Raw genomic sequence first — 15,179 nt, forward strand, 5'->3', positions numbered from 1 at the left:
CAAATTTCGAACAGAATCACAAGCAACCTCAAATGCAACCATTTATTTTTATTTTTCAACAAAAGTAAAGCTGCATATCTAGTTGTTTTTTTTGCAAATCATATTTTCGCAAATATTTTAAAAAGATAGTAAAAATCGCAAATAAATTTAAAAAAAAGTATAGTATTTTTTGTTTATTTCTCTTATAAAATAAAATATTTTTCAAAACATGAAAATCCTCTTCGAAAAATGATGATTTCTGAAAAATGAATTTCCGATTTATGTTTTCCAAATTGTTCATAATTTTTTTATTATAGCAAAACATGGAAAATTATTTTTGCGGCAATTACTTTTTTTAAGAATTTTTTTTCCAGAAAAAATATCTTTGAATTTTTCCCAAGGAAATTTCTGAGTGCCCAGAATTTTTATGCCTGAAAGCTTCTCACAATAATTTTTTTAAGGACAATACATGAGCTGTAAATTGAAAGAGGTTGAAAAATAAAAATATCTTTTAAAGGGACGGGAAGGACCACATACACATGTTAAATCTGTGGTACTATGTACATCAAACACTAGATATGCAATCTCGTTTGATTCACGTAATATACATACACACCTTCTAAAAGTCTTCTGAGAATTGCACATTGTTTTCTGTTCACGTTAACAATGGATCAACTGCTCTTAGCCATTACAAAAATATATCCAACAAGGTATCCAATTCTGTTTCTGTTGGTAGTGTCTGTTGTTGTACAAGTGCGGTGCACAAGTACCGGAGAAGCTCATGATCATGTGCAGCAGCTACCACAAAATAAAAGCATTCAGGCAGTTATAGTATTTGGAGACTCCATCGTGGATCAGGGTTGCAACAACTACTTGCTCACCATTGCTAAGTGCAATTTCCCTCCCTATGGTCAAGATTTCCCGGACCATCAATCTACCGGCAGGTTTAGCAACGCAAAAACTCCCCCGGATATTTTAGGTACGCTTCTCGTCTCAAATCCCACCTTTGTGAAATGACTTTCACTGTTATTCTGATCGTCTTTCTTGTGAAATTTATTGTTGTCCGTACAATGTGGGATTATGTGGTAAACCAATTACCTTGATCCAATTATGTGGACCTGCTCTTTAACGTTTCTTGTAGGTACTCTAGTTCACTAAATTATATTTTTTTACAGTTTAACCAAACGGAGGGAGTATAAATTTAACCGACATATGAGAATGGTTCCCGCTAAATGTAATGCACAAGTATGTATGAGATTTTTTTAATATTAACTGACATTTTCAATATTACGTACCCCCGTCAATGCTTCTTCAGTATAACTTAGATCCTTTTAATGTTTAATCAGTATTGCATGTTCCCATCAAGTATTACTTGACCCGTCATCTAGTTTTAACTTATTATTACAAAACAAAGAGCGGATCTTCAGTGTTAAATTATAAATTTTTTGGTTATAACAATTAATTATCATTATTTTGTAAAATATTATAAATTATATTTGAGGATTTTTTTAGTTGGACAAATAAAATCAACTAAAAATATTTGTCTATAATTTTGCTAAGGAGCTACAAGGTTGGGGGCTTGGAATGCATTTTTTTTTATATATTATTAATTAAAATTGACACGTAAATGCAAGTTAGATTATTTAGTTTAGGGTTTTTTAAGCATTAAAGATGATCTAAATACGAGTTAGAGCATAGTGTTCCGCTATTGCTCTCTCCAATTGAATATCCTAATTTATTTTCAAAAATATAGGTATATTAATAAAAGGTAATGTTGGTAAAAAAAATATTTTTATCAATATTTATTGCACTAACGGAACGTAATATTAGAAATAGATTTTTATCTTGGACTATAAATATAGGGAGTGGGTTAAATGGCAAATTCATCGCATTATAGGAATAACTTTCTAGTAGCCTACCGAGCGAAAATGATTTTTAAAAGAATAACTAATTAATTAGAAAATTTTAAATAAGTCATTTTTTGTTAGCCCCGTTAACTACTTAACGGAAAATTCAAAAGAAACAAATAAAAATTAAGAAAATATTTTAAAATATCCGACAAAATATCAAAATATTTGGAAAAAAGAGAGTAAAGTTTTCATGTTTATTCAATGAAAATTTGAAAAAATCAAAAAATCTAAAAAATCAAGAATTTTAAAAAAACTTAATCATTTTTATTCCAAATTTCTAGTAGGATAATCCTACTGGGATTACAAGTTATCATATACGTGAACTTTAACTGTATAACCAAAGTTGAAGTTAACCGAAACAATTTAACTTAACTATGTAACCAAAGAAATAAACTGAAGTGCTCCTGTTTTGTCTATACTTTCTTATGGTCCAGGGTGATGATAGAATGATTTAAGAATCAAATTTTGACAAAACTTTCTTGTATGCCTAGTGCCCACTGAAAAAATCTGTTTCGTCTGCCGCTGATTACAGCTAAAGCATTAGGGATTAAAGAGCTTCTGCCAGCATATCTCGACCCTCAAACACACAGCGAAGATCTCCTAACAGGTGTAAGTTTTGCCTCAGGTGGCATGGGATATGATCCCCTCACATCGAAATTAGCGGTAAGGACAATATGTAACTGATGATTGATGAATAATAGTTAAAACTACTATATCTGTGAAATTTAATATCATTCGCGATTTTAACTTGGAGAAACTGTTGTAGTCAGCATTATCATCTTCCGATCAACTTGAAATGTTCAAAGAATACATCAGTAAGCTGAAACAGTTAGTTGGAGAAGAAAGCACGAGAAACCTCTTAGCAAACAGTCTTTTCTTGATACTCGCAGGCAGCAATGACATTGCCAACACTTACTTCACCATCGGGAGATTACATTATGATGTTCCTTCATATGCAGATCTTATGGTTTCGTATGCTTCTGATTTTATTCAGGTATTTATATATGTTTACGAATGAAAGACAATATTAACATTGCTGGAAACCGCATGTTAATCTATAATAATGAACATGTCTTCTACTACGGTTACTAAACTAGGAAATTTATGAGCTTGGAGCTCGAAAAATCGCGGTATTTGGTGCGCCACCAATCGGATGTGTACCTGCCTTAAGAAGTATAGAAGGGGGGCCTCTTAGAAACTGTGCAGAAAATTACAACCAAGCTACAGAAATATACAACAACAAACTCCAATCTGAGCTTGATTTTCTTAGCCAAAAAGTTCCACTCTCTAAAATCGTATATGTCGATATCTACAATCTTCTTCTACACATCATGCAGAATCCTCAAGACTACGGTACTTAATTTATTCTAGATTTTCAATTTGTTGTTTAATAAGTTCATCTTTACTGAAATTTTCATCTTTTGCTCGTCGGGAGCAGGATTTGAAGTTGTGGATAAAGGTTGCTGTGGTACAGGAAATATAGAGGTATCGGTGTTGTGCAACAAATTAAGTGAAACATGCCCGGATAGGTCCAAGTACTTGTTCTGGGATAGTTATCATCCAACACAGAGAGGATATGAAATTATTGTACATCAGTTTATGATCAACTACATCAGCCGTTTGCTGTGATTGTGAATATTATTTTAAGACGATAAAATAAAGTGGCATTGGTTTGGGCCGTGTCCCGGAAAATGTTGAAATTGCATTTCAATCCGGTTCATGTTATCATGCAAATTTGGAACTGAACTTCTGAGAACAAGAAAATACTACTCCCTCGCTGGATTGTTTACGTTATTTTTCGTCGTACTTTTCAATGCTTGTTTAAAATATAGTTTCATAATTTTTTTTAATAGTGAACGTAAACATCTCAGTGGGACGGAGGGTGTAATACTTATAAAGGCTGAAAAAATATCAATTTCCAGCCTAATTGTTACCTCGAACAAGTGGATTTCCCGTATGCCTAGCAGAAACGGAAATATATCTATACTATATTATAATAGACGAAAGATTAAAAGTTTGGTAGTCGGTCGGTCCGTACTTACTGAAATTACTTAATTACCCTCACTAAATTATCCTAATTCTAATTATTGGGTTAATTCTAATTCTAATTGGTATTGAAATCAACTTATTCTATTACTTTATCAATTTCAATTCAATTTTATATCAAACTCTATATAATTATAATTTATATTAAATTTAACTTTTTCTACCAATTTATATTTTAATTCATATCGAGTTCTATATTATTCTAATTTGTTACTTCGGGCTAAATTAAATTTAAGCAAACTAAATATCATTATTAAGATTTAGTTGATATATCATGTGAATCGGACTAAAATAAAATAATAATATTATCCATCCTCCTAAAAAAATTATACTAATGAACTTGGATAAATAAAATAATATATTTTATTTATCCAGCATAAAAAAATACATTATACTATTGATTCGGACTAACACATAACAAAATTAAAAATACAACCCGAAGGGTAGCGGCTGCGGGTTACCTACGATAAAAAAAAAAATTAAAAATATAATTCGACCAACAAAAACAAAATCATATATACCAATTATTCCGTCTTAAACAAAATTATCTTATTGATCCAGACTTAAAAAAATAAAATTAAACTAAAAATAATTAGTTTGATTTGATCGGTGTATTGAGCATCAGACTAAAATAAAATAATGTAAACCACTGATCCGAGATAAACCAAATTAATATTAGACTAGGTATAATTCGTATCCTATCGATGTGAACTAAAAAATCACATTTTAATTAAATCATAAATATTATTTTTTGTAAAATACACATAAAATTATCAATAAAACTATAGTGTTCAATCAGTAATATTTTCTTTTTCAAATATCTTTTATAGAATTATAGTTAATCGATTAAGTAATTACCAAACTAAAATAATATTTTTTACGGTCCGAACATAATAGAGACATTATATTTTTATCCTCAATAAAATGATAATTTCTTTATAATAACATTTCCCCCTTACCAATGTTATCACTTTAAATAAGTTTAAAGGTTGAAAAGTTATGAACATATAAGTCTATTAATATAATTATCATGAAGTCATATCATTTAAAGTTTTAAATAAACAAAATTAAGAATTGTATTCAGAAAAAATTTAAAAAATAATATAATATTAAAAAAAATCCGTGCAATCCGTCCGTGCATCGCACGGGTTTTAAGCTAGTATATATAATGAGTAAATTATTAAATTTGGTCTTACTTTGCACCAAATATTTTTTTAGACATCGTACAATATTAAAAATAAAAAAATAATTAATAACATTAAAATTGTATTATGTATAAAAAAATTCTAGAAAATTACTCGTGACTCGCACGTGTTATTATACTTGGTTATATGTAAATTATCAAACAATATTTATCACTTGAATCGGTTTGAGTTGTGTTGGGAGAAAAAATCAAGAACATGTACCCAACCTATTTAATTTAATTTAATTTTTTTTAAAACCAAATAAAATGTCAAATTCTTTTAGAGAGCATTTGAAAACTTACATTTCATTTCAAATGAGAGGTTTCAAATGACAGGATTTGAGTTGTCATTTCAAATTCTCATGTTTACACTAATATTTGAATGTCCTGGATTTCAAATAAAATCCAAATTCAAATTACCAAACAACTTATTTGATCAAATCCACAATTTCAAATGAAATTCAGGTTCCCAAACGGGTCATTACTGGGTTTGATGGGTTGAATTGAAAGAGGGATGGGTTAGGTCATTTTAATCGGGTTACCAAATTCATAAACGGCCCAATATATAAGAGGATGAGAAAATAATTAAATAGCCAATTTGTAAACAGGTGACAAATTAGCTAGATTTTTCGGTCTAATTAATAACTGTGCATGCTTTAGTTAGTCCCCCACTCAGCTCCATATGGCTAGGGCTGAGCATAAAAACCGAAATGAAACCGAAATCGGTAAAAATCGATTAAAATCGGACCGAATTAAAAGCAAGAAACTGAAAAACCGAACAGTTACTAATAGTTCGATTCCGGTTTTGGAGTTAAATCGAATCGAAAAACCGAAACCGAACCAATTGTTATAACATATTAATAAATAAAAATATAAATTACATTATATATATGTATATATATGTGTGTGTTTATCATATAAAAATATAAAAATATAATTTAAATATTCACCATGTAGTTGCTTATAAAAATTTAGTATGCTTATGCAGTGTAGCCAAGCTTCTGTAATGGCTTTTTGCAATTGATTTGTTTGGTCTGGGAGTACACAAATGTTATGGCAGTGTGCTCACATTTAGTATTTTTAATCTTTCGTCATTTCATTTAGAAATTGTTGTGAGCAGCTTTAGTCTCAGGTTAACTTGTAAGAATATATCCAATAGAGGTTAATAATAAAGTTGTTAAACCATGACAAATCATTAAATATATTATTTTTTAATTTTCTCTCACATCCATGTCACTCTTATCAACATTTATTAAAATTTTGTTACAATAGTTAAGCAACTTTAAAGGTTGCACATGTGATCACTCTATATTAATTTTATATTTAGTTCTCCGCTGTATATGGCTTCCCGCATTTCACGGCTCTCCGATGTTACATCATTGCCTGCTTACTGCATTAATATTAACATTTCACCGAATCATACAGTGTTATTGATTAGAAATCAACCAGCTAGTTTGTACTCCCTCCGTCTCTAAAAACGTTTCCTATTCGTATTGGAAATGTTTGCTAATGCACACTTTTGATTGTTAATATCTTTAATTTTGTATTAGTATTAAATATAAAAAATTCATTATATTAAATTACTCATAAATACGAATCCAACAAGATCACTCATGACTATATTTGAACTTATAAATTAGACGTAAATAATTATACTTTAGATGTTTTTTATGACTTTTTGCTAATTTAAGAAGTTGCCAAGGGGTTGCCAAATTTTGGCAACCTTGGTAGCCAACCTTTTGGCAACCTCTCAACTCCAATAAATAGATACCAAGACTGTCATGCCACATAAGTTTGACAACCTCCTTAGCAACCCATATCGGAGATGCTCTAATGTGAATATTCGCCAATTAACTTTATGCATCCAACTGAATAACTGATATAATGCCGAGTAGTGTGCTTCACAGTGAACGCAGAGGATAGAGAGGGAAGGGAAGAACATGCAGAATATAAGCTATGGATAATGAATTTTTATTGCACTTCTTTTGGATTTTAGATGTTCATTTTGTAATATATCACTCTCTATTTTAATTTGTGTAAAAATTAGATGATGTGGTTGGCTTTTTCAATTAAGCGAACTTTTTTAATATTCACGTTGTAATTATTTTTTTGCCGATTTTTAAAACCGAAACCGAAAAATTATAACCGAACCGAGATTTTTGAAACTGAAACCGATAATACGGATGCGGTTGCGGTTTTTGATTTTTAAAACCGAAGATCTTCAATTTCAGTTCCGATTTTATCCAAAAACCGTACCGAACCGAACTGTGTTCTCCCCTGTATATGGCTTCCCGCATTTCACGGCTCTCCGATGTTACATCATTGCCTGCTTACTGCATTAATATTAACATTTCACCGAATCATACAGTGTTATTGATTAGAAATCAACCAGCTAGTTTGTACTCCCTCCGTCTCTAAAAACGTTTCCTATTCGTATTGGAAATGTTTGCTAATGCACACTTTTGATTGTTAATATCTTTAATTTTGTATTAGTATTAAATATAAAAAATTCATTATATTAAATTACTCATAAATACGAATCCAACAAGATCACTCATGACTATATTTGAACTTATAAATTAGACGTAAATTAGTAATCAATTGCTTACCATAAACAGTGTAAAAAGTCAAAATGGAAAACATAATAAGGGATGGAGGGAGTATATTTGAACTCAAAACAACTTGGATACTTTTTGTTTGCTAATTAATAAACAGAGTCAATTTCTCACTTCCCGCAATACAAGAGTTCTATTAGTGCTCCCAGGTTTGGATATTTAGAAACCTGCATGTCAATTTATTTGTGTGATAAATTTTGACGTAAAATATTACATGACTTAAAATAAAATAAAATTTGCATTGTTTGAATATAAAAATGAGGTATAAAAAGAAAATAATGTGACACATAAATCAGCCCCACAACTAATTTGTTTCATCTCACTTTGAATTGAATGAATAAAATTTCAACAAATGCAAACACTCTTTTTTGTTACTTAAAGTGGGCTGATGATGGCTCCTCTAAGTCAGATATTAATTACTATTGATAGCCTATAATATCACTGATCCGGAAGTAAGAGCTCAAAGCCCAATAAAAAGAGTTCAGGTCCATTTAACAGTAATAGTGGAAGATCAGAACACGTGGTAACATCATTATCGTCCACATAGTCCGTTTAACATTTTCTCCTTCAAAACCCGTTCTCATTCTCACGCGTATCTTTCCCCCCTTTAACCTTTTCTCCTTCAAAACTCCTTCTCATTCTCACGCTGGAGGTGTCGCGGGGGGTCACCCCCTCCGATTCTGTTTTGTAGGTCCCCACCCTACAATTACACCGCACGCAGTCATCGTTTCTGCTCAAACAGAGTTTGAGTCCGGATTTAACAAGGAAGAGATCCCGGGATGATTTGGGATTATCAACTGTGATTTAATTTTAAGCTAAAATCTAAACTAACACTCGTCATATATCCCCTAGCACATACACGGACAATCTTAATTAAAGTCCTCGGATAATTGCACATAGTTTTTTGTTCACGTAAACAATGCATCCTCTGTTTCTGTTAGCAGTATCTGTTGTACACTCATAGCATTTGGAGACTCCATCGTGGATCAGGGTTGCAACAACTACTTGAACACCTTTGTTAAGTGCAATTTTCCACCTTATGGTCAAGATTTCTCTGCCCATCAATCAACCAGCAGATTTAGCAACGCAAAAACTCCCCCTGATATTTTAGGTACACCACACGCATTTATTATAATTATAATTATAGAGTGATTTCCGACTGTCATAAATCTGACCGAATATAGTCGAGCCTAAAATCGACCGGACAGTCGGTTTTAACAGTAAACTGACAGCTTTTTCATGAAAACGGACTGTTTTGGCGGTCGATCTCGACTCTTTTTCTTGTAGTGTAACTTATAGCCGACCGTTCTTGCCCCAAATCCGACCGTGTCAGCGGTCTGAAATGACTTCCAATGATATTGCAGCCGTCTTTTTTTCGACTTCTATTGTTGCCGTAACTACGTGGTGTGGTTCCGCAACTACCCTCATTGAATGATCTGATCTCTTCTATGTTCAAAATAAAGTATCATTGGGCCGTGTCCTGGAAAATGTTGAAATTATAGTCCAACCTGGTCCATGTTAACAAAACAAATTTGAAATCTTTTGAATTCTGAATCATAAATAAGACACGAGAAATAGGCAACCAGTTCATTTATGATTGGTAGTTGCACATGGATCATTCATTCAACAGTTGTCTGCAAAAAGTATGAGTTCCAGTGAGTATATATAATCTACAAAGTTTGGCGCCATGCCATACTCATGAATAAACTGCAACTACATACAGACATTATGATATGGGAATGGGAGCCGTGTACCCTGCAACTAGTATCGCAGAAGATCGCAACATGCTTATATAAGTAATTTTTCAAACAGAGACCTGATTAATTAAATATAGCAGAGGATATAGTTCTTTTTTCAGCAGGAATTTGCATAGCAATTTCATGATTAAATATTAGGTGAAAATGAAAATGCTGAAAACACGTGACGGTTGAGAGTTGAGACCAATAAGTAACTCATGTCTGCAGAAGAATCATAAATACGCATAGACTGACTACAGATTACCCAACAGCACACAGTATACATACTTTGTACTATCATATTCTTATTATTTGAACTTGGCAAGGTTTCAGTAGCTTGCACTGAGTTCCACAAGAGTGCATTTCTGTGTCCTGTGTGCCCAATATCCAAAATGTTAACGTCGTGGTTTCGTGTCATTATTTTGATCCTTGTATGCAATGCAGCAGGAGCACTCATAAAGCTACCGCAAAATAAAACAATTCCGGCTGTTTTTATGTTTGGAGATTCTATAGTTGATACAGGAAACAATAACTATATTGAAACCATATTTAAGGTCAACTATCCTCCTTATGGGAGGGATTTTGTCGGTGGAATACCAACCGGAAGGTTTTGTAATGGAAAAGTTCCTTCTGATTTCCTAGGTATGTAAGAAAGCACAAACACACACACACAACAATCACTGGTATGAGTACCTTAAAGTTACTTTAGTGATATAGTTAATTTGCATCTAAGTTTGAAATGAATGCAGCACTTGTACAAGTACCTAATAAGTGACTTTCTTGATACAGTTGAAGAATTGGGAATAAAAGAGCTACTGCCACCATACCTTGACCCAAGTCTCAGCACTGATGATCTCAAAACAGGAGTGAACTTTGCTTCCGGGGGTGCAGGATTTGATCCTTTAACATCCGAGCTTGCGGTGCACATTTCAACTCTGCATACATGATATTATTATTTTTAGCCTCTTGAAAGAGAACATTCAGATATCTTTATTAATCATTTTTCGTTTTCTCTTACTCTTATTAAAACAACAGTCAGTTATATCGTTATCAGATCAGATAGATTTGTTTAACGAGTACATCACAAAGCTGAAAGTGGCAGTGGGAGCTGAGACAACAAGCACAATATTGAGAAACAGCCTGTTTGTTGTAGTAGCAGGCAGCAATGACATTACCAACACTTATTTCAACAATCCTATCAGGAGGCTGCATTATGACTACTCTTCATATACTGATCTTCTGATCTATTCAGCATCTGGCTTTGCGCAGGTACACATATAGCACGAAACCACAAAATTTGTTACTTCAGAAACATGCCATGATATAGTTAACGCTAGAGATACATTATAAGTGATAACACTCACCATTTAGTAAGAACTGTAGATCTACTTTGACATCTATATTTGATAGATTCTGAATCTCTAAATATAAAGGAGCTGTACAAATTGGGTGCTCGTCGAATAGGTGTATTTGGAATACCACCTATTGGATGTCTTCCATCACAGAGGACACTACAAGGAGGAGTGCAAAGACAGTGTGCAGAAAATTACAATGAACTAGCACAGTTATTCAACCTTAAACTGTCAGATGAAATGAAGTCTCTTAACAGCCGTCTTCCTAACGCAAGGATTGTTTACCTGGATGTGTACAATTCTCTAATGGAACTCATCCACAACCCTCGGAAATATGGTACATGATCTATTAAGAATGAACCAAGAACCTATTGAGAATTCGAATGCTTATTGAGTGATATGCTTTGCAGGATTTAGAATAGCAAACAGAGGCTGCTGTGGCACAGGCACCATTGAAGTGGCTTTCTTATGTAAATGCCCTTGTCCAGATGTCAACAACTACGTTTTCTGGGACAGTTTTCACCCAACAGAAACAACATACAAAATACTTGTCCAGCAGGCTCTCAAGAAAGAGATCACCAGCTTCCTTTAAGATTCCAATAGCATTATTTTTCACATTTAGCAATATCTTTATTTAGTAACAGCTAAAGAATTATTCTTCTTATTGAAACTTAGTTATTAAGTTTTCATTAGTTAGTGCCACATCATCACATTCTGTGAGGATCTAGCTGGTGTATGGTGTATAAGTAATACATGACTTCTTCACATTGTATTCTCAGAGTTTTAGATACACATTTTACATAACTTTGTCTTCTATATTCAATAACATATTTTGTTACAATCTGTATGCATAGCTTCGTATATCATGGTATCAGAGCTTCAATGGCGATTGATCCTTCACTTCCGCTCGATTCTCGTGTAATCTCAGGTGTTTTCAATTCATTATTTCTACGAGAATGATTCATTTCTTACTGAAAGTACTTGTTTTCTTAAAAATCATTTCGTATAATCTGTTTAGGTGTGTTTACGAGCTTTATCTCAATTACGATTAATATCTTCGTCGTTCTATTTATTGATATGTTATTTTATCGATTTGTTCATCGATCTGTTATTCTTGTATTTCTAGATCTAATCACTTTCTCGATCTAGATCTAATCTCTCTTGATTTCTCAATTTGATTCTATTTTTGTTATTAATCTCAATTCTTCGAATCAATATTAGTCGATAAAAGTTAACAATGGCCTCTAGCAGTACTGGTCCTTGGAGTAGACCTCTCGTATCACCTAATCAGGATTCCTCAAGTTTATTTCACATACATCTTTCGGATGCTAATACATCTCAGCTCGTTTCAGTAAAGTTCAATGGAACAGGTTACAGTAATTGGAAGAGATCGATTAGGTTAGGTCTTTCGGCCAAAAATAAATTAGGATTTGTTGATGGTACTGTTATTAAACCACCTGTGACCTCTGTTGACTTCAAAACTTGGGAGAGATATAATGATCTAGTGTGCTCTTGGTTACTCTGCAAATTAGATGATACAATTTCCAGGAGTGTATTGTTCTTTAAGACAGCTAGGGAAATTTGGTTGGACCTTGAGGATAGATTTGGTTATACCTCAATGACACAACTATTTTCCATTGAGCAACAGTTGGCTGAATTACATCAAGGATCTAAGAGTGTGTCTGAATTTTTTACTGAGATCAAAACTATATGGGATTCAATGAGTGATATTAGTCCTTTACTATGTTGTATCTGTAACAAGTGCACCTGCAATGTGACACAAAAAGTGCTTCAGATGCAGCATGATCATAAACTTTTGCAATTTATGATGAAACTGAATGATAAGTTTGCCACTGTTAGAGGTAATGTGTTGATGCAACAACCACTGTCTAGCTTGTCTAATGCATTTAGAGTATTCTCACAGGAAGAAAGACATCAGGAGTTATCTCAGGCTTTTAGTCAACCTGATTATCTGGCATTCATGGCTGAAAATAGAAGGAATTTTAGAAGTAACAACACTGCCAATTTTGGGTTTTAATAGCAGAACACTACTCCTTCTGGAACTAGGAAACTTTATGGTACTAATGGTAATGCTAAGAAAGGAGGGAACTACTTTTGTACACATTACAAAATGAAAGGTCACACTGTGGATAGATGCTTCAAAATCCATGGTTATCCTGCCAATTTCAAGACTAATAGGGACAAGAAAATGGAAGCATTGTCTTTTTCTACTTCTGATGACAAAATCGACATTTCTACAAGTCAATCTCTTTCCGCAACTCAGTATCAACAACTCATTGATTTACTTAACAAGCAGTCATTTTCTACTACATCTGGTGGTATTTTCGGATCACCAAGTACATAGACATCTCAAGAACATGCTTTATTAGCTGGTACGCTATGTTTGTTGGCTATTAAGTATGTTAAAACTGAATGGTTGATTGATAGCGGTGCTACTGGTCGTATTTGTTCTCACTTAAACATGTTTGCAACTTACAAACCTGTAGCTGGAAAGGAAAATATAGTCATACCAGATGGTAGACATGTGACAATTCTCCATGTTGGTTTTGTGGAAGTTAATCATTAATTGATTCTTCATAATGTTTGCACATTCCTCATTTTCAGTACAATTTAATTTCCGTTCAGAAATTATGCAGGGATTTGAATTGCTCAGTTAAATTTGATGGTCAACATTGTATAATACAGGATCGTTTGCAGAAAGAGAAGCACATTCTTCTTGGTAGTTCACAGGGAGGACTTTATAGTACAACAAGGATTCATGAAGCAGCTCTTAATAGCAGGGCATGCTTGAGTTTTAAGGAAGATCTTAGCATATGGCATTTATGATTGGGGCATCTACCTTTTGATAAGCAGAAGACTATTCCAACCCTTTCAGAGATTCAACATTCTTCTGTTAAGCTCATTTGCCAAATATGTCCATTGGCCAAGCGGACCAGAGCTTCTTTTCAACTCAGTAGTATTAAAACTCAAAGTGCATTCAAATTGATACATATAGACATTTGAGGACCCTACAAAGTCAAGCCTTATACCGGTTGTAATCAATTTTTAACTATTGTGGATGATTACAGTCGTTTTACTTGGGTTCATATTGTTAGGTCCCGAATTATCGTAGAAGGGGGGGTTGAATACGATAGTCACTAAATTAAAAATTCTTTTGAATCTTTAGCGGATAAAATATTTAGTGCTCGGTTAGTGGTTTTGTGTTCTTGAGAGGAATAGTGTTTGGAACGATAAAAACGAGGAGCACAAGATATTCGGGAAAATATATATTCATATATAAATCCTCGAGGGTGTTGCTATACTCCGGTAAATAAATTAACCGACTATAATCTAAGAACAACAAAGTTCTTAGCTACTACAAAGATTTACAAATCAAATCATATACAATAATCTAGCTTTTGTTTGTACTAGGATTTAATTACCGGGTAACGATTATAATGCCCCTAAGAATATACAAGAATTGAATCGGGCATTATAACGTTACTCCGGTGAGAAGTTAAATGGATATACAAAAAGCTTGAACTTCTCTGTAAATCAATGCTGCCATTTCACTACTCTCTTGGGAGACTCTTGGGAGAGAAGATGAACAGAAAATGACTCCCCAAAAATGAATGGCTCTTTTCTTCTGCTGCAAGTGTAGACTTTATCCAATAAAATGTGTAGCTGAGGAGAAAGAATTTTTGTGGCGACAGGTTCTGTGTGGTGACTCCAGTGATACTCTGTGGCGACAAGAGGGCTCTGTGGCGACAGGGGGGAGGTGCTTACTTCCTGTGGCGACTAGTACTATACTAGTACAACCTTTGGTTTATTTACTTAACCAAAACTAATTCACTCCTCCTGTGGCGACCATTGTCACCTGTGGTTTCCTTTATTTTATTCTTTTGTTTTGTTTTGTTTTGTTTTTCCTTTTGTTTTTTGTTTTTCTTTTCTCTTTTTTTTGTTTTGTTTTCTATTTTCTTTTTCTTTTCTTTCTTTTTCTTTTTCTTTTTCTTTTCTTTTTATTTAAGTTTAAATTGTAACTAAATTAATTTATAAAATAAACTTAAATATAACTTATATAAATAAACTAATTTAGATTTATAAAATAAACTTATTTAAGATTTATAAAATAAATCATTTTAATTTTATTAAATAAATTATATTAAAATCCATTAAATAAATTTATTTAATTTAACAATTAAACTCCGACCTTCGCCAGTCCCCTGAGTTGTTTAGCTGTATACCCCGCGCACCTCTTCTCGTACTTTAACATATAAATGTTCAATTCAAGTACGTTCCTCAACTTAACAATTCTTCTATAAATAATACTCAGATTCCTTTCACGAGTTGTTGACGCC

General features: G+C 32.9%; 3 protein-coding genes and 1 long non-coding RNA gene across 4 annotated transcripts; 3 read left to right on the top strand and 1 right to left on the bottom strand.

Moving 5' to 3' along the window:
* The first annotated feature begins 524 nt into the window (after window positions 1–524).
* On the top strand, window positions 525–3,712 carry LOC141711086 (GDSL esterase/lipase EXL3-like). The gene is made up of 5 exons (XM_074513529.1): window positions 525–958; window positions 2,422–2,552; window positions 2,656–2,883; window positions 2,987–3,242; window positions 3,328–3,712. The coding sequence occupies exons 1-5, from the start codon at window positions 646–648 to the stop codon at window positions 3,516–3,518; spliced, it is 1,119 nt and encodes a 372-aa protein (XP_074369630.1). The 5' UTR covers window positions 525–645; the 3' UTR covers window positions 3,519–3,712.
* Window positions 3,713–7,980: 4,268 nt separating this feature from the next.
* Window positions 7,981–10,967, bottom strand: LOC141713454 (uncharacterized). The gene is made up of 4 exons (XR_012571962.1): window positions 10,834–10,967; window positions 10,488–10,724; window positions 10,297–10,404; window positions 7,981–9,241 (listed from the first exon to the last, which is right to left on the bottom strand). It is a non-coding gene; the product is annotated as an uncharacterized LOC141713454 (long non-coding RNA).
* Window positions 9,331–11,625, top strand: LOC141711087 (GDSL esterase/lipase EXL3-like). The gene is made up of 5 exons (XM_074513530.1): window positions 9,331–10,111; window positions 10,259–10,389; window positions 10,505–10,738; window positions 10,903–11,158; window positions 11,232–11,625. The coding sequence occupies exons 1-5, from the start codon at window positions 9,862–9,864 to the stop codon at window positions 11,411–11,413; spliced, it is 1,053 nt and encodes a 350-aa protein (XP_074369631.1). The 5' UTR covers window positions 9,331–9,861; the 3' UTR covers window positions 11,414–11,625.
* Window positions 11,626–12,058: 433 nt separating this feature from the next.
* Window positions 12,059–12,859, top strand: LOC141715083 (uncharacterized). Its single transcript, XM_074518567.1, has one exon. The coding sequence runs from the start codon at window positions 12,059–12,061 to the stop codon at window positions 12,857–12,859; it is 801 nt and encodes a 266-aa protein (XP_074374668.1).
* Window positions 12,860–15,179: the final 2,320 nt, after the last annotated feature.

This window comes from Apium graveolens, chromosome 3, assembly GCF_009905375.1.
Source record: "Apium graveolens cultivar Ventura chromosome 3, ASM990537v1, whole genome shotgun sequence".
NCBI classification, from domain to species: Eukaryota; Viridiplantae; Streptophyta; class Magnoliopsida; order Apiales; family Apiaceae; genus Apium; species Apium graveolens.

What these genes read in the sequence shown, in the direction of transcription:
- LOC141711086 (XM_074513529.1), top strand. Translation starts at nt 646, where the DNA reads ATGGATCAACTGCTCTTAGCCATTACAAAAATATATCCAACAAGGTAT. An exon ending in ATGCTTCTGATTTTATTCAG is followed by an intron (nt 2,884 to 2,986) that starts GTATTTATATAT and finishes TTACTAAACTAG; the next exon opens with GAAATTTATGAGCTTGGAGC. An exon ending in GCAGAATCCTCAAGACTACG is followed by an intron (nt 3,243 to 3,327) that starts GTACTTAATTTA and finishes CGTCGGGAGCAG; the next exon opens with GATTTGAAGTTGTGGATAAA.
- LOC141715083 (XM_074518567.1), top strand. Translation starts at nt 12,059, where the DNA reads ATGGCCTCTAGCAGTACTGGTCCTTGGAGTAGACCTCTCGTATCACCT.
- LOC141711087 (XM_074513530.1), top strand. Translation starts at nt 9,862, where the DNA reads ATGTTAACGTCGTGGTTTCGTGTCATTATTTTGATCCTTGTATGCAAT. An exon ending in AGTTCCTTCTGATTTCCTAG is followed by an intron (nt 10,112 to 10,258) that starts GTATGTAAGAAA and finishes TTCTTGATACAG; the next exon opens with TTGAAGAATTGGGAATAAAA. An exon ending in CTTTAACATCCGAGCTTGCG is followed by an intron (nt 10,390 to 10,504) that starts GTGCACATTTCA and finishes TTAAAACAACAG; the next exon opens with TCAGTTATATCGTTATCAGA.